General features: G+C 43.3%; 1 protein-coding gene across 2 annotated transcripts in view; it reads right to left on the bottom strand.

Annotated features, from left to right (window-relative positions):
• Positions 1-23,726, bottom strand: part of ARHGAP10 (Rho GTPase activating protein 10) — a 1,033,471-nt gene that overhangs the window by 550,213 nt on the left and 459,532 nt on the right. For both annotated transcript variants that reach the window (XM_085641636.1, XM_085641637.1), the window contains exon 8: positions 13,115-13,244. In XM_085641636.1, the coding sequence (XP_085497762.1) occupies positions 13,115-13,244 (130 nt within the window). The remainder of the gene's footprint in view (positions 1-13,114; positions 13,245-23,726) is intronic.

Genomic DNA, 23,726 nt, shown 5'->3' with positions numbered 1-23,726 from the left:
GCGAGGGTTGAAGTACGGTGCGCCACTTGTCACGATCTAATTACTTATAGGGAGACCAGTATTTCCCTAGTGAACAATAAAATAGATCAGCACACTTGTCGTACCGTCTAATATTCCCAATCTTTCTTTCCTCTGTCCCTGCATGAACACAACGGCTCTTTTAAGAGCCAACCTTATCTTTCATCTTTTTTTTACATATGTTTTTAAAAACTTTTTTTTATTTTTTTTTTACCGTACGCGTACGGTAAGCGTACCTTTTTTTTATTTTTTTTAAAAAAAACACTAAAAATCATTTATCACATTACATTGACTTACCATACTCACTCAAAAAAATATTTATTCATTTGTTTTTTTAAAAAATAGTTTTTAAAATGGTTGTAGTTTTCGAAAATTTTCTATATCGATCTGAAAAAAAAGAAAAAAGTATTAATATTTTTATAACAATTTATAATACAGTACACATATTTACATTTTTTTCCAAAAAATATTTTTGCCTCTTTTAACAATTGGAAATCACTTTTACAGACTGACACATTATGAAACCACTATTTTTGATTTATTTAATTGCACGTGTCCAAGCTGTTTTTTTTTCAGACCACCACCATGTGCATTCTCTGTGACTGCCTACACTCCACCAAGGGCAACCAGCCTTAGTGATGCTGAATGTATTTGCATTACAGACTTAAACCTGAAAACCCCACTGGCTTGTAAATACTGTGCATGACTATACACGGCAAGGACATGGGTGTGTGCTAACCCTCTGCTTATTCCCCCAAAAATTCGCTCCCCCTTTCCATCTAATGCAACTGTGAAATCACCAGAGCAAGACGCAATAAATCTCTGCCTATAATTCTTCTATGCACACAGAGTCATGTTTTCACATTAGTCCCAAAACGAAATTTCTTTGCCAATTTGAAAGCACACTTACTGCTCTTTTTTTTTTCAGGGGCAAGTGTAAATCACTTTTACACACTGACACATTATGAAACCACCATGTGTAACTACAACAAAAACAATTCCCATTTCTATTATTCATTTCTTAAGTTACCACATACATACCCTCTCAAACTGTAAACTCACCTTTAAAATTAGTTAGTTGTGAAAGAAATGTGACACTCAAACAGCAGATTATCAGAGCCAGGATCTCTGTTGTGTTCACCTCTCTCCTCTCAGCAGAACCAGATAATGGCAAACTTTCCCTCTATTTTTCCACACATATACATGTAAGTTTCAAATCTCAGTGCTTCCCCCTTTTTTTCACATGTAATCACACATTTCTATTGGTTGAAAACGAACCCTTTTCCAAAAGTACCCTTCCCCCAACTTGACTTCTGCCTAGTACCCTTCCCCCAACTTGACTTCTGCCTGCTACCATAGCAACAGCTCATGGAACACTGCTGTGTGCAGTTAGGTCAGAAGTTCGACACACAATGTTTCAATTCCACAGAGCAAGAGTGCTTGACTTTTCAAACCTAACAGCAAATCCATAGTACTGTTCTTTGGTTACACATTTTTTTGTACCAATACAAAACATGCTTCTATTAATTTACACATACAGCCTAGTTTTTATTCTAGAATGGTATGAAACAGCCAATCAGTTCTTTTTGTTTTGAAAAAAATATGTATGCCTCCATTTCCAAACTGTCTTTCTTTTCATATTGCCATTCTACTGAAAGACACCTCCTGAGTGCATCCAGATCTCCTTTGAAGATGTTCACAGTGTGGATTGTAGGGCACAGCTATGTCTTCTGGAGTGAAAAGTTTGCAGAGAAAACAGATATGGTGAGAGACCTTGCTTTGCCAAATGTAGACATTAAATGGATTGGTCAGAGAGGGTTAAAGTGGCACCAATTGATGCCATTGGTGAAATCCTTCATGCAAATCCAACACCCTGACCTCATAATAGTGCACTGTGGTGGCAATGACCTAGGCACTTTGACTGGGGTAGGTCTGGAAATGCTTATGAAGGACACCTTTGCACAACTGTTTTCACTTTTCCCTAAAACTGCCTTTGTGTTTTCCAACATATGCCAAAGGCAAAAATGGAACTGGTCCAATCATTTCTGTCCACAGATTGACAAAGCAAGAAAGCACGTCAACAAATCTGTTTCTGCTTTCCTCCGTGACTATGGTATGGGTGCCATTTACCACAACAACTTGCGTTACGACATGCAAGACATTTATAGAGGAGATGGTGTGCACTTCAATGATGAAGGGAACAGAGTCTTCCTCTTGAACCTTAGACTCTGCATCGGTACTTACTTGTAGGTACCACTAAAAAAATGACTCCATAAACACAACAGCTCTTTTTAGAGCTCCCTAATTTCTAAACTCTTAAATCTGCTTTTCATTTATTTATTTTTATTTTTTTTACCGTACGCTTACCGTAAGCTTACCGTACGCGTACCCCGTGATTTTTTTTAAAATCAATAAATGTTTTTTTTGTACTTTTCTGTCCATCTTTGACCCCCTTACAATTGTTAGGGGGTCTGTAACTCTCCTCATTGCCCCCTTTCCTTGTTTTCACTCTTTTTTTTCAGAGTGAAATACACAAAATGGCGGCCGCCGCTTCCTGGTTTCGGCCGATTCGAATGTTTACTAAGATCTAAGAGCCAATCAGAATCGCGCTCGCGCACGCCACCGTACGCTTACCGTAAGCGTACGGTAAGCGTACCGTAAGCTGGCTCAGATATATATATTGATTTAAAGGCTATTTTCTCAGAATCTACTGAACAGATTTACACCAAACCTACAAAAGGCACTTCCTTGACCTAGGGACTACCTCTCTGCCAAATTTTGAGTAATTCTGTTCAGCCGTTCGGGCTGTAGCTCGTTCTAAAGGTCCTATGGAAAAATGCATGGGAAAAACGCGTTTTGGGACCCCCCTTTTATCTCAGCCCCCGCTTGACGGATCCCCCCGAGACTTTCAGGGTAGGAGCGGAGCGTAGCGCCCCACCTATTTTGAGAAATTCGCGAGGATTCGTCGACCGGCGCCAAAGTTATTCAAAATAGAATGTTGAGGTTTTCCTATGGAAACGTGGTCCTAACTATAACTACCTACTGGCGACCGCCAGTAGGTAATATATATATATATATATATATATATATATATATATATATATATATAATCTACTGGCGTTTGCCAGTAGATAGTTATAGTTAGGACCGTGTTTCCATAGAAAATCTCAAAATTCTATTTTGAATAACTTTGGCTGGCGCCGGTGGACGAATCTTCGCGACATTTTCAAAACTAATGGGGCGCTCCGCTCAGCTCCTACCCTGAAAGTCTCGGGGGGATTCGTCAAGCGGGGGCCGAGAAAAAAGGGGGGTCCCAAAACGCGTTTTCCCCATGCATTTTCCCATAGGACCTTTAGTCGAAGGTACAGCCCGAACGGCTGAACAGAATTACTTGAAATTTGGCAGAGAGGTAGTCCTCAGGTCACGGATGTGCCTTTTGCATATATGGAGTCAATCTGTTCAGTAGTTTCTGAGAAAATTGCAGTTAAAAGCACATACATATCTATAGCCGCGCACCGTGCACACACCGTGCGCGCACCCTAATGTGCGCGAGCGTAATTCTGATTGGTGGTTACATGTCAGTCAACGTTCGAATCGGTCGAAATCAGGAAGTGTCGGCATCCATTTTGTTTGTTTTCAGTGCGAGAGTGGAAAAGGAAGGTGGCGAACGTGAAAAGGGGGCAGGGTAGAGAGTTCCTGACCCCCTAGCCTTTGTCAGGGGGTCCCTGAAGGACCCAGAAGGCAGAAAAAAACATTTTTTTCTTTTTATTAAATCGCGGGGGTGCGCGCACCGTGCGCGCATGGTAAAAAACCATTAAAAAAATGTTTTTTTAAATGTAATACGTAGTTTATTGTAAAATAAATATAAAAAAAAATAATAATACATACATAACTTAGCATTTAAAAAACCGTACAAATTCACTGAAAAAACCATAGGTTTCACACACGTTATAGTTAGGAATTAGCATTTAAAAAACCTTGCAAATTCACTTAAAAAACCATAGGTTTCACACATGTTATAGTTAGGTGGATATTTCACTCGTAAAAAACCAATGAAATTCCCCCGTTATAGTTAGTTCAGGTAACTATAACTTGCGCGACCGCCACTCTATCACAAGGATGATGTCATCAGTGATGTCAAGAGTGATGCCACTGACCATGTCATGAGTGATGTAATATGTGACGTCATGAGCAGAGGATTGCGGGCGCGCGAGTTATAGTTATCTGAACTTACTATAACGGGGGAATTTCATTGGTTTTTTACGAGTGAAATATCCACCTAACTATAACATGTGTGAAACCTATGGTTTTTTAAGTGAATATATATATATATATATATATATATATATATATATATATATATATATATATATATATATATATATATATATATATATACATATAATTTGTTATTGCTCCGGGGTCCCCGCACGTGGGCGGGACTATTCAGTGCTTATGACTATTGATGAGTATCCCCTGGAAGAGAATCAGACTGATTCAACTCCACATTCTGCATAGGCCGTACGCCTCCAGGGCGGTACTGTATAGCATAGGCCACTGTGAGTCAGCGCAGTGTGCTAGGGGCTGTGGTGAGATCGGAACATTCTTCCATATACTGTTTGCCTGCCCCGAGATTCAAAGATTCTGGGAGGGGGTTGCTCGGGTGATGACAACGGTGGTGGGGGACACAATCTCTGTAGAGGTATGATGGCATATCCTTGGGGTGACAGGCGAGACAGTCTGGCCCAAGTGGGCCACAACCTGGCTGGCCTTGGAAGGAGTGGTGGCAAAACAAAACATCGCCCAAGCATGGGTGCCAGTGAAGGCCCCAATGGTGGAGTCATGGGAAAATGACTTGGACTGGTGCCAGCGGGCTGAGCTGGCAGTGTATCAGAGCAGGGGGTGCCCACGCAAATGGGAAAAGATATGGGGAGGCCTGGGTGAATTACAGGAACGGTTAGTTAACAACACAACAGGGGGCTCCAGACCCTTTAGGGAACAAACGGACTGGATGTATCAAACGCCATGTTGGTTGGGAATGTGGAAATGAAATGAAATAAAATGAAAGAAATTTATAAAGCGCGAGCAGCTGCCCTGAGGCGTCCAGGCGCTAAAGAATAGAATGAACCTTCTGCTGAGGATGGTCAGAGGAGTGAGTTGTTATTAGTTAAAAAGAAAGGTTTTTAACGGTTTACGAAAAGTTTGTAAATTGGAGTTCGACCTTAGATATAGAGGAAGGGAGTTCCATAGTTTGGACGCATTGTAGGAAAAAGATCGACCTCCTACTCAGGGACAACAGTTAGGAAGGCTTGAGAAGAGCGAAGCTCTTTTTTGGGGGGATAAGAGGTGACCAGTGAGTGATTAATTACGGGTCCAGATTTCCAGAAAGCTTGGTGAGTAATGCACATGGCCTTAAACCTAATTCTTTCTCTGACAGGGAGCCAGTGCAGAGTTTTTAGACCCATCCCTATCGGAGTTCTGCGGGGGATTCCAAGAAGTGTGCGGGCTGCACAGTTTTGGATCCGCTGTAGTTTATTAAGGCAGTATTCAGGAGCCCCTAGATACAAAGCATTGCTGAAGTCTATACGGGACTGAATCAAGCCCTGAATAACTACCTGTTTGGCCTCAAAAGGAAGAAGTGGGAGGATTTTTTTCATCATCCTGATGAGCCCAAAACATGTTGCTGATAGTTTGGTGACTTGTGTATTAAATGTTAGGGATTTATCTAGCCATATTCCGAGACTTTTTATATTATCTCTGGGAATAGGAGGGGCACCTAGGCTGGGGGGCCATAGTAGTTCTAAGGTGGAAGGGGCCGATGGCCCGAGAAGCATGAGCTCGGTTTTTTCCCCATTGAGCTTTAAGCATGACTTCGTCATCCAACTCTTTATCTGCTCCAGGCAGGAAAACAAGCTGGTCTGTGCTTGCTGACTATTCTTGTGCGCAAGAGAGACCACTAGTTAGGTGTCGTCCGCATAAGTGATGATCTTAATACCATGCGGGCGAACAATCCCTGCCAGTGGTCTCATATATGCGTTGAATAATGTGGGGCTTAATGAAGAGCCCTGCGGTACCCCGCAATCCAGAGGCTTGCTTGAGGAGACTAGAGCTCCTTCAAAGACTCGGAAGGTACGATCTTTTAAAAAGGAGGTAAGCCATGCTAGTGCTTCTCCTGATATCCCTAGACTCAGGAGGCGGCGAAGGAGGATTTTATGGTTCACCGTATCAAAGGCGGCGCTCAGGTCCAGGAGGATCACTGCCACTGATCCCCCCCTGATCTAGGATCCGCCTTGCTACCTCTGTGACTGCCACCAAAGCTGTCTCCGTACTGTGTTTAGGGCGAAAGCCCGTCTGGGTGGAGTCCAGCAGATGATTACTCTCGAAAAACCTGGTTAGAGAAGTGTTGATGTGTTTTTCGAGGACCTTACTTGCCCAAGGGAGCAGTGAGATAGGGCGGTAGTTGTTGAGGTTGCCAGGATCGAGGTTGGATTTCTTCAAGAGTGCTCGAACTCTGGCATGTTTCCAGGTTGATGGGACTGTGCTGGTCACTATTGAAGAGTTCAATAAATCCAGTAATGTGGGAAGGATTACCTGGCTGACCGAGGCCAGCATATTCGGTGGTGCTGGGTCGCATGGAGAGCCAGATTTTATTTGGTGCATCAAGGACTCGAGTGTTACTGAGTCTAATTGTGGGAAGTGGGCTAAGATGTTATGAGGCAATTCCTCTGTTTCAGCTACTGGATCATGTCCTTGGAGGAGTAGATCCAAGTCCATGTCCGGGAAAGATGTATAGATTTTATTTACTTTAAGAAAAAAGAAATCAGCCAGATCGTTACATCGGGAGGATATATTGGAGTTGGCAATTAGTGGAGGTGGAAGCGTAGTTAGACTTTTTACCACTTGGAACATTTCTTTACATTTACATTTGGCTGACATTATTTTGTTATTATAATAGATTGATTGGGTCAGTTTTTTTGCTGATTTGTAGGCTCCAATAGCCTCCCTGTAGGTGGCTTTGTCCGTAGCAGTGTAACTTAGACGCCACTTCCTTTCTAGCCTCTTACAAATGCGCTTTTTGTCTCCGAGTTCTTCTGAATACCAGGGTGCTGTTTTCTGATGTCTTTTGGAGTTAGTGGTGCAGGGCGGTGATATGGTATCTAGTGAGTTCATGATCCAATTGTCGTATTCACTGTTACCTTTAGAGGGATTGCCATTAAGCACAGGCCTGGATTTGGTGAGAAGGTTGGTCCAGTCATCCAGACATAATTTGGACCAATTCCTCATTCTGCGGGGAGCATGGGAGGGTGATACGCATTTGTACGAAGTCCAAGTGAGAGGGATCAAAAAGTGGTCAGTCCATGGAAGACGACTAATAGTGCCACATGTTAGCTGTGGGCAGTTGCTAAAAACAGGATCTAATAAATGGCCTTTTATGTGCGTAGGGGAGGAGACAAGCTGCACTAGTTCAACTGCCTCTAAACTGGCCATCATCTCTGTGGCGACACTATCCTGTGTGTTATCAAAATGTATATTAAGGTCGCCCAATAATGTGAAGTTTGCGGGTGAAATAGTTAGTTCGGCCACAGCAGAAAGTAACGCTGTCTGGAACTGTTTGAGTGCTCCAGGGGGGCGATAGATGAGAATGCCAGTGAAGCTTTTGTTAGGGGAGAGTGAAATGACAAAGTACATACTCTCACAGTCTGCGATGGACTCCCTCCGGTAGCGACAGGAGTAAATGTCTTTATAAATAATAGCAAGCCCCCCACCTTTCCCCTGGGCACGGTCCAGGCGGGCGATCTGATAGCCTGGTATGAGGGCTTGTACCAGGTCAGGGTCTGAAACCTGAGTGAGCCATGTTTCAGTTAAAAAGACTATGTCCGGCATGTGCTCACTCAACAGCATTGATATTTCCAAGCTGTGTTTGGGTAGGGATCTACAATTTAAGAGAAACATATGGTAGACCCGCAGTTCGTCTTTGCGAGGAGAGCTAATGAGCTCTGTCTTACAATGTGGGCACAAATGAGGAATCTCCAGGGGATGAAACTCTTGGCAATATTTAGGTGTTACGGTGTTCCTCAGCTGGTAGAGACATTCAAAGCTATATTGTCTCCTTGTTCCCAGACAAGGGGGGAAAAAGGTTAGGGGGGTGGCCCCTTGCCCCGGTCTGCCGCGGACGGGCGCAGACGAGCTTGCCTTTGGCGCGCCCGCTGCGCGCGTCCGCTGCGCGCGTCCGCTGCGCGGCCAGGGGAGGCACATTATTTAAAGGGAGGGGGAGGTGTGGCCTCACGGCAGTGGGCGTGGCCTGTGGGCTTCCCCAGGAATGGCATCGGTGGATTCTCCAGCCCGCAGCAGCGCTTCGATCAGGTGCGCGAGGAGAACCGAGCAGATTCGGAGGGTAAATGACCAGGGGTCAGTGAAGCACTACACAAGTTAAAACAGTTACAAGTTTTTTAAAAAATAGCAAGCATTACCCCCGGCTTCCGCCTCAGGGGTTGGTTCAAACTAATGCGCGCGTTGAGAAGGAGGCGCGGCTTATCTAGTTCAGGGGGTGTGGCCTCACTGCAGTGGGCGTGGCCTGTGGGCTTCCCCACGAATGGCGTCAATGGATTCTCCAGCCCGCAGCAGCGCTTCGATCAGGTGCGCGAGGAGAACTGAGCAGATTCGGAAGGTAAATGACCAGGGGTCAGTGAAGCACTACACAAGTTAAAGCAGTTACAAGTTTTTTAAAAAATAGCAAGCATTACCCCCGGCTTCCGCCTCAGGGGTTGGTTCAAACTAATGCGCGCGTTGAGAAGGAGGCGCAGCTTATCTAGTTCAGGGGGGCGTGGCCTCACGGCAGTGGGCGTGGCCTGTGGGCTTCCCCAGGAATGGCGTTGATGGATTCTCCAGCCCGCAGCAGCGCTTCGATCAGGTGCGCGAGGAGAACCGAGCAGATTCGGAAGGTAAATGACCAGGGGTCAGTGAAGCACTACACAAGTTAAAACAGTTACAAGTTTTTTAAAAAATAGCAAGCATTACCCCCGGCTTCCGCCTCAGGGGTTGGTTCAAACTAATGCGAGCGTTGAGAAGGAGGCGCGGCTTATCTAGTTCAGGGGGGCGTGGCCTCACGGCAGTGGGCGTGGCCTGTGGGCTTCCCCGGGAATGGCGTCGATGGATTCTCCAGCCCGCAGCAGCGCTTCGATCAGGTGTGCGAGGAGAACCGAGCAGATTCGGAAGGTAAATGAGCAGGGGTCAGTGAAGCACTACACAAGTTAAAACAGTTACAAGTTTTTTTTAAAAATAGCAAGCATTACCCCCGGCTTCCGCCTCAGGGGTTGGTTCAAACTAATGCGCGCGTTGAGAAGGAGGCGCGGCTTATCTAGTTCAGGGGGGTGTGGCCTCACGGCAGTGGGCGTGGCCTGTGGGCTTCCCCAGGAATGGCGTCGATGGATTCTCCAGCCCGCAGCAGCGCTTCGATCAGGTGCGCGAGGAGAACCGAGCAGATTCGGAAGGTAAATGACCAGGGGTCCGTGAAGCACTACACAAGTTAAAACAGTTACAAGTTTTTTAAAAAATAGCAAGCATTACCCCCGGCTTCCGCCTCAGGGGTTGGTTCAAACTAATGCCAAGGGGGAGGCCTAAACTATGGCTATTGCTATGTAATTGTGTATGCCAAACCACGTACTATGTATACTGCAATGTTTACGCTGAAGCATATGTTGGTTGCTTACTAAAAAATATTATTATTTTTTTTAACTATCTTACGTTGGAGGATCCAACAACTTCCATAACGTTAAAATGTGATTTGATGGAAGACAAACATCAACACACTTTACCAATCTATGGAAACTTTTTGTGGCATCAAAACAAATGTTAAATGGAGTTTTCCCCAGTATATACAATGTTGATTTTAGGAACCCTTGAAATGATGAAGTTTCCCAAGTATATTTTCGGTGAAAGATATTTTATTGGCATTTAGATCTGTGAAATAGGTGAACAAGTCCTGAAAATAACAACTCCCCCCAACACTAACCCCCCTCTTAGGCCCGCCCCTCTTTCATAGCTTGTAGAATACATAGACAGTGAGAAAGCAGCATTAAAATCGTTAGTACAATAAAAGCTAGTAAGGAAAATGATAACACAAGTCCCAGAGGGTGCATGAGATGGTCTACATCTGAGAGACAGCCGCTGCAGATGGGTGGATAGAGGAGTAATATGCCTCTATCTTGGATGTCTCTAAACTTTTAAATGACTCTGAGTCGATTCAGGCATGTCAACTCAGTTCGAGGCAAAAGAATCCAGCAACGGTCACCATAGCTTCACAAATTCTATAGTAGTGCCATAGTCTCACTGGCAGGTTTTTCCATACCTAGGTCCCACCTTCGATACAACGGAGATCAGACCGGGGTGCCGGCTGACCCCAGAGGGACAGGATAGATTGCTTGGCGGCCAAGAGGAGATGCGAGATTAAACGCCCCTAATCCACCACAGGGGATACATTTCGTTGTCTGTCCGACCCGAAAGAATACTCTCAGGGCATCTGGTGATGTCTGCCCCCGTGATCTGCGCAATGGTGGAGAGGACAGAATTCAAGATGGGGTCAACGACCAGGCATGGCCATCCCAAGGTGCAGCAATGTCCCCTCTTCCCTACAACCTAGCCAGCAGCGCGAGTCCCTTCCTATCTTTATTTTGGCCAGGTGGCCAGCCCAAAAATATTTTAATTGGGTCTGGCCAATTAACTCCGGCAAAAAACGTAATTAAATATTGGCTGCTTTGACTTTGTTATCAATGATTAGTCTCAAGGATACTGTTTTTTTTAATGTTCTTCACAAAGTTGTTGATGCATAACCGAACATACAAGTTGAAAAAGATATCAGAACATGAGACAGATGCATGGAATATTGTGGGGTTGCTATTGTTGTAGAGTGTCTGAATGCAGACGTGCCCTTGAGTCGACAGCCACTAAATAAATAAATATACTCACACACACATATATCCACACTCACACAAATATATACATGCACAAAACACATATTTAGTACATGCAGATATGCAGACTGTAATATGCTATTCAGTACCACTTATCACTGATTTATTACTGTTGAGTGTGGAGAAGTAGCACGACTCACAAGAGGCGTGGCCTCAGGAGAGTCATGATGATGGCCCTCGCATCCATCAACAATGGTAATAAATAGCATATTATACTCTGCACATCTGAATATATGGTTTATGCCATGGTAGGTGTTTCAGGTGAACTTGTTTGAAGAGGTATTCAACCAAAAACAAGATGCAAGGAGCCAAATTTGTGCCGTGTGGTACACAAATCACATTGAAGATACCTCATGACTATTAAGAGAGTGGTTTCTCTATGTAAAGCAACCAATGAGGCAGCGAACGTGTTTTTCTCATGTCCATTTTGATGTACAGTGGTAGTAATATCGGATTTGACCTTTGCATTGCCGTAATAAAATGTGTAAACGTGCATTTATTAGGACAGTTGCTCAGAATTTTTGTCAATGGGCCACATTTATTTTCACTTCTAAGGCGCACATGCATCCATAGAGGCTCCCACCACTAGAGGGAAGCATAAAGCAAGGAATGCTCAACTGATTAAAGCTGCAAAAAGAGATTTCATTTCTCTACTAAAACTGCCCAATGCAAGTTACTTACTTGCAGGATAAATAACACAATGGGTTTCGCATTATAAACCGCAGTTCACAAAAGAAATCCTGATGAAATGCAGCCAACAATGCCTTGCTCTGTATGAATCCCTGATAGGTGGAACAGAATGGCAACAGCAGTAGAAAACTGAAAGTGACCGAACTACAAACCCATCTTCAAACAGAAGCATGCACTTGTAGATCAAGGAATGAAAAGAACCAGTCAGGCTAACAGGCTGAGGAACCTTAGTGAGTGACGCTCTAAAAAGGTTGTTTAGAGAACTCATGTATTACACTTTATAGTAGCTATATTAAGGGATGATAGACTATTTGTGTTGTAGCGCTGTAAAAAGATCGTTACTTCTCCTTCATGGGCTCCTGACTAAAGTATAGGAGGTGGAGGTATACAAGTAAGCAATACAAAAACAACAGTCAATGGACAGAATGCAGAATAATGTCATACATTCACCCCAGTACAGAGATCTGGGCCTAAATCCATCGTTTTTTTGCTCACCAAGCAATTCCAGTTTGAATCCAGCCATATGCAAATCAGTCTTGACCCTGTGCCTCATGGGAACAGTCCAGCCCGAACTGCCAAGCCATGTCCTCCCTGGACTGGAACCAAGCATCCTAGGACCGGTTTCGGGGTTTCACGCCTCTTCAGCCAGGATAGCTTGATTCCAGAGGCATGGAGAGCACGGGACTCACGTCTGAGCATACCTGTCCCACTCGGGGCGACAAATGCAAAAACAACAGTTGATGGACAGAATGCAGAACAATGTCATACATTCATCCCAGTACAGAGATCTGGGCCTAAATCCATCGTTTTTTTGCTCACCATGTCATTCCAGTTTGAGACCTAAGTAAGCAATAAGCAGCCTACACAAATAATGACCTAGAGTAGAAGGCAGCTTAGCCTAAGTGGACTGGGGAGTCCAAATGGACACAGAGTCAATAGCACCATTTATGGACATGCACTGAAACTGTCACCACGGTGCTTCACACACAGATGTAAGGCTCTCGGTCAGAGATAACTGGAGAAGTGCCTCTCCTCCATTGGGTCATCATAGCGCACTGTGGCGGCCGTACCAGGAAGAGCCTACAAAGATGGGATGGAATTCCTCTCGGTTAGATGCAAGGCATAACAAGAATGGTACTAGAAAGCACAATGACAAGGATTTGTTGTCAATGAGAAAATCAAGGAGACATTTAGGGGCATCTGAAGCACAACGTTCAGACGGGTTAAAAGAGCGTAGAGGAGACGGCCAGGAAAGGATAACGGATTCAGGAGCAGCATCATAGATATCGGTTGGGGTGTCCAGGTCTCTAAAACGGTACATAGTTTCTCTTTCGTTGTCACTGACACTGTTACAAACTGATGTTCATTAACAGACAAACATGTTTCTACACTGAAAAACACACATATGTAAAGACGCAGTGGAAAAAGGAGCTTACGTTTCTCTTGAACGTAAAGGTAGCCCTCCATTGTGAACGGGCTTGCTCTCTTATGTTCTTGTGGGCTCCTTCGGATTTTTCTCATAAGATCTTCTACTTCCGACCTTGTGCCTTCAAAACGATTCCGCGTCTTTTAATAGAGAAAGCAATGAAAAAAAATATTAAAATGCAAGCACTTTTAGCCCTATTTGCCCTGTTCATTAAAAACATATATCATTATATTTACAAATCATCCACTATTAAGATCTCATTGGATTCGCAGTTTTGCCACACACTCGCACTCTCGCCCTCCGAGGGTTTGAGGGGAGCAGTTCAGTAGACCTGAAAAGAGCTTCCATAGATTGCAAGTGAAATGAGAGACAAAAGTCCAATTCTCCTTCCCTCAAAAAATGCACACATACGTACCCAAAGTCAACCACACCTGCCTTAAGATGAACACAAATGCCTGTACCACATCCTTTAGCAAAAGTAGTACACTGTATTTAGATAGGTTTCTTTGAAGCACTGATTTTAAAACACGCTTCAATTCTACATGGATGCAACGGATATATGATCTATATCAGCCTAGAGGATTCTCTACTTACTCTTAATTAGTGAAGACTGTTTTATTCTTCTGTTGTCGTGTTTTCCCTAAAAGAAAAGGTTTGTTTCTTCCTTTTGAACTAATGTTATTGTAAGAGACAGAATGCCGTGTGTGTAAATCAGTCCCATTACATTCTGGTTTTATTTTCTTGTATGTGATGTGTAAGTGGATTTCCTATGTAAAGGATTATTGTACACTTCTCCTTTTAGGGCGCAAAGCTTTTTTCTAAAATTCTATTTAAGGTTGCCGATATGTATTTTGGTCTAGTACATGTATAAATCACCTCTGGCCAAAGTAGTGAATTCAATATTGTTTAAAAGTTACTAAATGAGATAAGGGCTTAAATTGGTTGAGGGTCTAAATGGGTTGAGAAACTTAATGTGGTGCTTTCATTTTAAAGTATCCCTTCCTAGAGGAAGGAAAAATAAATCTGCAAAATGTTTAAACACGTCTCCAGAATTCAACTTTATAACGTTTTAAAAAATGATTTTCCGTTTTGCAGAGCATCAACTGCCAACATATTTCAACCCTGCCAAACTAATGAGACACAGATGTTTATTAATTTGCTGTCCCACAAACTCACCTTGCAGATTTATGTCAATTCTCTGGACTTTGGCAACTTCCATGAAATCTTTACCGTTCTTCAATAGTCGGTGGGTGTCTAGTCACATATAGCTTTACTGTTGAGCCTTTACACCACTGATCCTTGACAATTTGGACTTTAAACGTTCGGCTTAAAGTCAATTTTTAAGACTGTTTTTTACAACCCCCATCACCCAACGCCTATCGTACTCAATCGGTGTTAAGTGATATTTAATATAAACTCAATAGAGGATAAATGATCTTCTCTTTCCTAATAACAATTATCAGTTATCAATACCATTGAAAGGTGCCAGCAATACGAACAAAGAAGATACATCTTTTTAAGCGGTCCGCTCCTCTATAATGCAATAGATCAAGAGGAACACCAATGTATATCTGATGTTCGCTCAGAGGACTTTGGTGTGACTATATACGGCTTGGAGAACAATAATGTGTACATAACAGTGCTGCTAGGCTGTGGACACCTAATTTTGACTCTAGGGTTAAAATAAAATACTGTGAAATATCAAGTGGAACACAGCTAAAAAACGTGCTCTTAAAAATGAACCTGTAGGGGGGGGCAGGAAGTTGTGGTATAGTGGAAATTTAGAGGCTTGCAAAAGATCGCATTTCCGTGGGCTCCAGCGCTACTCCATTTTCAGGACTGGTCGTTATCGGCGCGAGACACGAGAGAGTTTGGGGCACTTGGGAGCCTGAGGCTTGACCGCTGAGGCATCTAAATGTCTGTATTTTGTCCCTGATGACTATGTGAAAGTCTGAAAACCATGAGAAGATAGAAACCTCCCCCTGAGTGTTGCCATAATCTAAGCCAATGGCAGGGTGTGCTGTAGCATCTTGAAACAGTGCTCCAGAAAAGACAGCGTTGGAGCAAGGGTACCAGAGGGAGATTTCTTTGAACGAAAAATGGGCAAGGGGTCCTTCCCTTTACAATGGAGACTAGGCAGTGTACCAGCACCACTTTGGCTCACTCCTAGTTCACAGGACTACTGTGGTAGAGAGGTAAGCTGAAAGAGTTGCTGAAATTTTAGGACCTGGAGTGGCTTGAGGCTTTCTGGTCTGCTGGGCCAGCATGTCTTTAGACCACAGCTCTACTTTTTCCAAAGGTGTTAGTTGGTCGAAACACCATCCCAGCGTTGACCTGTTCCTGGAATCAGTATAGTGTTCTAGAAATCGGAGGCCAGATTTTCTTGTTTCATTTTTAGGTTGAGCCTGCAAGAGCATGCGCTCTTGCATACAAGAATCTTGTGTCTGATAATGGGTTTGGAACCCGCCCATAGCTTACCACTAGTTGGCACGACTGTCACTCTTCTTTGCTGGCTTCTCATTGAGCAAAGCTTGCCATGCGTCAATTCCTTTTATTGCTGTGGTGCACAGACCACATACTGAATAATTGAATTGATTAGTGCCCCTCCTTTGGCCATCTTTTCTTTTTTGCAGTTTTCTTTTTTTTGTTTGAATCGGTTTATTGAGAATACATTTTATAGTTAACCTTTCTTTTCCATTCGTGACCGGTTTGTTGTAAACCTGACTTGCAGTGAACTAAGAAATATCCAACAACATGTTAGAATGGGTTTGTAATGTTCATCAGAAATACATCCTGTAGAGATAAAGGAAAAGTGGGCATCCAGTACATCGGGGTCTGTTGAAGAACATTAATCTAAATCATGTGATGGACTTCACAGCATCGATGTATTTGAAACTCTTTTGGACAACACCTAGAGATAACCTTATTGAATGTTAAATCATTTGCTATTTTGATATTTGATGTTAAATACATCGTTTCTATGGATACACCTGTTAATTAATTTGTCTTTTCGATTTTGAATATGTCATGTTCATTGCATTGATATGGAATTAGTTTGTGATACAACTGAGAAGCATCACTAAATATACATTAATTCACAGACAGAGTTTTGTAATATAATATCCCTTGTTGGCATATTTTCCTGTCTGCTTCCTTTTTAGATCCAGCCTGCAAAAGCCTGGGCTAGTGAACATGTTCTGGCTTGCGAGACTCCTATCTAATAATGAGCATGGAACCCGCCCACTGTTTACCATTCGTTGGGATTTTTGTTGCTTTTCTGTGGTGTCCTCTCTGTAACTTTTATTTTAACCTTCTATAACTTATCCCCACCCTCCCTTGTTTTGTTCCCCTCCCTCACACCATCATGTCCCTGTTTCTTTTCGCCCTTCCACTGCCCTGTGCCTCTGTCTTTGCACGAAGCTACTGTCAGAATGGGTGACTTATTTTTTGAATTGCCGTGTTTCCATGCAACACTCCAATACTTACTTTACCCACTAATTTCGCTTACATTGATCCAGTTCCACTCTCCTTCTCCATTTCTCCCTTAACATCTTCGCTCTCTCGTTCTTCCTCTCCTTCTTCCCTTTTTGCCTCTCTTGCTTTTTCCCTCTTTCCAACTGTCTCATTTCCTATTTGCCAGTCTTGTACTCTCTTACGTCCCCTTTTTTCCCCCTCCCACCCTTCCCCGTCTCTACAATCTGAACTTAAAAAGAGCTATGAAACAGCCAACACTGGCAGCTTTATAGTGCTTTTAAAAAGTATCCCGTTATCCACCCCCTTCACCTGTTACCCACCCCCCAAACCAGTTTCCAAAGCCAAAAGCTTGCCCATGGCCGACGCCTATTGGCTTTGCCAATGCTTGTTTCCTCAAGATCAGGGGTGTAACACAGGCCCCCGCAGCTCCTGCGTTGCGGGGGGGCCCCCTCACTTCACCATGAATTGAATGGTGCGCAGTGCGCACGGCACGCCCGGCCCCTGCCTCTTAATAAATTAAATGGTGCGCAAGGCATGCATTGCACGCCTGGGCCCCTGCCGAGCCTCAGAGGCTCATCAATCATTAATTAAATGGTGCGTGCGCACGCTCGGACGGGGATTCAGAGGCTCGCCCGCTCTTCATTAATGAAATGATGCGCAACAACTTCTGCGTACGCGCGGGCCTCCAGCTGGGCCTCCGAGCCTCTTAATTAAATGGTGCGTGGGCCCGGCCGGGGCCTCTGAGGCTTTTTAAATCAAATGGTGGGTCAGGGAGGGTACGCGTGGCGCGCAGTTGTTTCCGCGACGCGTCTGCGCGTTCTCTAGGGTGGGGCAGGGGAGGGCTGGTGACCAATGCCCTGATTGAATTTATCATGACATGCGCATTGAGCGCGCGTGATTAAAAGTGCGCATGAGACTAAGGTGTGGCATCCCAGGACTCAGCCACGCCCCTACGCAGGACTGTTTGAAGTCCGTCACCGGCCATAATTTGAAATAAATTAAATGTATTACTAGCCCCCGGCCCCTGCCTGGCTAGTCTTGGCCCCTGCCTGGCTAGCCTTGCCCCCTGCCCCTGCCATCTGCTCCTTCTGCTGCCTGCCCGTCCCACCTCGCACCTACCTCTGAAGCTGCTTGCAGGCCAAGCCCGGCCCAGCCCCAGCCCTCAGGTCAGGTGAGTCTACTCTGGGTCTGAGCCTAGTAGGCTGGAGTAGGTCGTTGGTGGTGGCAGGACGACCGTCGGAATCTCAGTGTGTGGCGGGGCGGTGGTCATCGGATAATTTGGAATCAGGGAGGGCATCATGGTGGGGCCAGGCCAGCAATAACAGTAAAACATAGTGTTGTATGCTCAACTCCCTGTCTGTTCATTGGCTTCTTAGCCTCCCTCAATTACATCATCAGTGATCATTCGACTGCTACCAGAAGGCTCCCAGTCCGGTACCGAACAGATACATTTGTGTTCACAAAACAAACATGCATGCATTGCACGCAGAACACAAACATGCATTGTACGCAGCATAGCCTCCCTTCCAAATGCAGGCCGGAGAGCATGAATCACGCCATGTTTAGCTACTTAGCAGCAGCACCAGGCGGTTGCTAAAGGAGGCCAGGAAGGCAGTTAAGTTACACGACCTAAGTGGGGGGATAAAACCGGAATGGAAAATCAAACGTGCTCCCGTCTCCCGGGGTTTTAATTTAAATGCAGAGCAATATGTAATGAAGTAAATGAACGTTACCCGATTATGACGAAGTTTGCGGTGCTAATTTAGCACAGCCACTAAACATCACCACAATAAAGGAAGGACACAATCTTGTTACATTATTTTGCATTTCTCAGCCACTAATTGTGTGTACGATATCCATAGGGCGGTACATACTTAACCCGCTCTCCATCCATGCTCTCATGCCGGCCATACACCTGAAGGAAATTCTCCCGCATATAATACAAACATTTGCAATGCAAAAGGTCTCACATTTATGCGAGTTTAAGTTATTCCCATTGTATATGACAATATCTTTTATTTATGTTTTATAAACCAAAATAAAAGGCATAGCCATTGTTAGACCTGGCACCATTGGTGTGGGTCTCCCTTCCATTTTTTTTGCTGTTGCCTCATGTGTTTTTGCTGGTTATAGATGCTTTGGGCACTGTGCCACTGCTGTTCAGTGCCACAGTACAAGTGCTCCCTGTAGTAAATTGATATATGGATTAGTGACTCCATGACTGGCTTGATTGGTTTACTTGTCAGACCCTAGTACAGTGCACTGCGTGAGCCCAGGGCTTGTAACCAATGCTGCTGGTGGGCTTGCAGCACTGATTGTGTCACCCACCGTAGCAGCTTGTAAAGTGTGTCTCAGGACTGCCATTGCAGAGCCTGTGTGCAGTCTGGCACTGCCATGCTGACTGGGCAAGTGCACCCACTTGCCAGTCCCTAAACCTTCCCTTTTAAACATATTAGTCACCCCTATGGTAGGCCCAAGGGCAGGGTGCATTGTAGGTAAAAGGTAGGACATGCCCTGGTGTGTGTGGCATGTCCTAATAGAGAATTACAGCCATTTTCGTTTTTCACTATTGCAAGGCTACCTCTTCTCCATAGGCCAGAATGGGCAGTTTGGTTATTACATTTTAAAATCCTAACTGACTCAGGGAACATGGTAGAAATTCGAGTTTAGTATGCCTGAACTCAGAATGATAAACTACATCTTTTAGTGAAGTTGGTTTTAACATTCTGTGTTTGAAAATGCCAATTTAAGAAAGTAGACCCCTGTGGTCTAGACAGGCTGTGCACTACCTAATTCACTCATAAAAGAGTATATTACATGCTTCAAAACATTCTTGACATCAGTTTAACTAGTTCAAACTCATTATGACCAGTTGCTGAGCAACAAATTGCAGAAACGAAATCCTTGCAGGAGTTAATCCAAAAATAATGCCAAGAGTCCAAAATAGAAGTGCTTCAATAAATGTTTCTTGAGGATGTGTAATTATTTATTATCACATCTGTAAACGTAAATCCAAAAAGTTTCTTCACAGAAAATCAAATTAATCCCAATGCATTTCGGGTGTAACAATCACCCTTCTTCAGGGGATTTATAAATAACAAAAATACAAATTAACAATATAGTACATACTTGTTTGAATACAATAAAAAGAATTGGACTAAAATCTAAGTTAACAGCTTGATTATGTAAAAGAGAAGAATGGTATAAAATCTACCAGGAGGAAGAACAAGGGGTACGAGGGTATTGAGGCGGTCGAATGGGCACTCTTACAACTAGACAATATCACGGCCAACAAAGTTTTTCTGATTGAATTATTACAATTCAGTCTTTTCCACAGTTATTTTAAATGGAAGGAGGATTTTTACCTCCAAACCAATGGCACATCCATGGGTTTTCCAGGAGCTCCCAGCTACGCCAACATCTTCATGATGAAATTTGAACAGGAGCACATTCTGAACGATTCATCATGGACAGATAACCTTCTCATGTACCGTAGGTATATCGATGACATCTTTGTCATATGGCGAGGACAAAAACACCACTTAGAAAGAAAACTCAGTGAACTCAATGTTGTAAACCCAAGGATTCAATTCACACACACCTTAGACAACCATACTATATCATATCTAGATGTCAGCATTGAACTGTATGATTCCATCATCACAACCAAAGTTTTCAAAAAAACCACAGACCGGAACAACATCCTACTTTATACTAGTTTCCATCCGGAATCTCTGAAAAGGCACTTACCACTCTCCCAATTTTTGAGAATTAAACGCATCACTTCAGATTCCACCCAGCTATCCAGGACTTTTGAAGAGATCAAAAAAAACTTTTTGGTACGTGGTTACCCAGAACAAACAGTTTGTGATGCAGTAGCTAGGACACAGGAATTCCCTAGATCAGAACTTTTGAAGAAAAGAATCAAATCCTCTAAACACAAGGAGGTTTTTGTCTCCACCTTCTCAACCCACTCGACGGCCATTAAGAAAATAATTCTCAACAGATGGGAATTATTGCAAACTGAACCAGACTTTGGCGAACTCTTTCGAGATCGCCCAATTTTTGCCTACAAACGCTCACGCAATCTAAAAGAATTACTTAAAAGGCAGGACACAAGTGATTCAGGCCAACACAACAGAGGGATGACACGGTGCTATAATTGTTCCCATTGCAATAACGTAATTTCAGGTACTCACATTGCACACCCTTGGTCGGGTAAACCCATCAAGCTCAATTTTACAGCTAATTGTAACACTCAAAATGTGATTTACATAATACGATGCCCATGTGGCTTATATTATGTGGGCAAGACCGAAAGGAGTTTGCGCATACGCATCACGGAACACAAGAGCAGAATTCGCACCAAGAATCCCAACTCACCATTGGCTAACCATTGGGTAGGCTCACATCATACCATAGCACAACTGAAATTTTGTGTTTTGGAAGTAATACACGACAGCAAAGACAAGGACTTATCAAAATACATTACCCAACGAGAAACATTTTGGATCAGGACCCTGAATACCATGCATCCAAAGGGTCTTAATGACCGCATAGAATTCTCTTGTTTCCTATGAGTATCAGTTCACGAGTCAGCCAGGGCAGCACTGTCTCAAATGTTCTCACAGCTTAGGCCCTCTTCAGCTTCCTCCAGCCGCGGTTATTATGTTTTCACATATGGAATTCCCTTGTATGTTCATAAGCACAGCCGTTACCACACAGGTTTACTCACACAAGTCTTTGAGTTAGATGGTTCCTACATAGTATGTTCAAGTTTGATTACATGTATTACTTACGTGCTATTGTGTGTTTAATTTTTTGTAAATTATGGGTAATCAGGAACTGACTTGAAATTTGAAGCTGAAATTGCAAATGCATGCTGTATTTTTGTTTTGGAAACATCCTAGTTACATCAAAGTAAGGCAAGGGCTCATTTTGTTGATACAACTAAAATATCTCATTAGCATGTTATGCATGGTCAGTTGCTTGTTTTATTGCTCTCATGTCTACTTTTTCTTATTGTTCATTTGTATGTTTTGCAATCACTAGATGCACTCTATGCATCAAAGAAGTAGGAAGATTTTGACATGTTCTGTTTTAATTTTAATTTTGATGACCATTAAGGAGCGTAAGGTACTCGAGATGCTTATCGAGTCATAACTTATCCTATAAACTGATGTCCGTCAACAGAAATGAGGACGCTTGTATCCAGCATGTTTAACATGATTATATATTTTTATTGTTTGGATATTCCATATTGTTTGGATACTTAGCAAATACACTTTTATTCTTTCGTCTTGACACAGTATTGACTTGTACAAACCACACATATTACGTTATAGGCACCAGTCCAATATGGCCGACATCGCACTCCTTTCTTTTGATTTCCGAGTCCTTCACCTCTTTTCACTAATTAACACGTGAACGGCATCTCACGTTAGTACATACGGGAGCCGACTGAACGCTCAGCACACCTGGGTTCCTTTCCTGACCGGAGCACAGTTCACACCGTATCGTCTTCTATGATTTAGGTAAGGAACTTCGATCCGAGTTCCATAAACCGCTCTAGCTGCCGTTTTCTTCACGAGGTTTCTATCTCTTAGTTTGCGCATTCCATTTTATTTCCAGTGACAGCTGCGAAATTGACCGCAACGGACACAGCTACTAATATCAGCGCGAGTGCATGTGCACGGAAGTTATCTACTCCTTCTAAGGAGTCCTGCTCATGAAGACAGTACACTGTTTTGGTTTTCCTCCACATCCCATCTCGAATTCGGTTGAATTCCCATGAGGTATTTAGCAGTTTAGGCGTATCGATTAGACCTCACAACTTAATATGCTATTTTATCTATATAGCATGAGTTTACATTGACACTCACGTTTATTTTCAGGTTATGTGGCATACCTTTTCATCGTTTTAATCACCGGCAGTTTCCCACATCACAGACTCATTTTAAGGTAGTCCACTTGTTGTTTTACACAGCGTTTTTCACATTATTAGATACGCGGCATGTTGGTGCTTTGTGGGCCTTCTGGTTCTTTACTATCGACTGTCACAAGCTATTTCGTGAACATTTCTGGATATTCAACTATTGAACACTATTGTTCTTCCTCCTGGTAGATTTTATACCATTCTTCTCTTTTACATAATCAAGCTGTTAACTTAGATTTTAGTCCAATTCTTTTTATTGTATTCAAACAAGTATGTACTATATTGTTAATTTGTATTTTTGTTATTTATAGATCCCCTGAAGAAGGGTGATTGTTACACCCGAAATGCATTGGGATTAATTTGATTTTCTGTGAAGAAACTTTTTGGATTTACGTTTACAGATGTGATAATAAATAATTACACATCCTCAAGAAACATTTATTGAAGCACTTCTATTTTGGACTCTTGGCATTATTTTTGGATTAACTCCTGCAAGGATTTCGTTTCTGCAATTTGTTGCTCAGCAACTGGTCATAATGAGTTTGAACTAGTTAAACTGATGTCAAGAATGTTTTGAAGCATGTAATATACTCTTTTATGAGTGAATTAGGTAGTGCACAGCCTGTCTAGACCACAGGGGCCTAGTTGCAGTTCTCATTTCACAGGTGGCAGGGTAGAACCACCTCAGGCATTGCACACAGAACTAGAATATTGTGTATACGTTTTGATTAAGAATTTTTCTACACGAGTGCGCGCTTAGCTGCCTTATCTCCAATTTAAGAAAGTAGGCATTTTCTTGTCTAACCATCCAAACCTGCCTCTGCTAGGTTGTGTATTCCTTGTCTGGAGTTTGAGTGACAGGGCTGGGGGATTCCAGGAGACAGGGTGGGTGAGCACAGTGGTGAATAGAGAGATCTGCATCTAGATGGGAGGGAGGAGTTGCACCTGGGACCTGAATAGAGCTGGGCCTTCCCTCCACAATGCTGACTCCACCTCCTGTGGTGTGTCTGATGTCTCTGCCCTTCACTGTTAAAGGAAAGAAGGAGACATGTCAACAAAGTCCTCCAGGACTGACCAGAACTGGTTTGGACTAGGCAAAGGACTCTCTGCCTTCAGAGGACAAAGGGAAAAGGAGTATAAATATTGGGACGCTGACCCAAGAACTTTAGATCACTTCTGGGAATCAAGACGAACCTTTGCTGAGGAGAAGAAC

The sequence above is a fragment of the Triturus cristatus genome, chromosome 2_2 (assembly GCF_964204655.1).
Source record: "Triturus cristatus chromosome 2_2, aTriCri1.1, whole genome shotgun sequence".
NCBI classification, from domain to species: Eukaryota; Metazoa; Chordata; class Amphibia; order Caudata; family Salamandridae; genus Triturus; species Triturus cristatus.
This window is presented reverse-complemented; position numbering and strand designations above follow the sequence as displayed.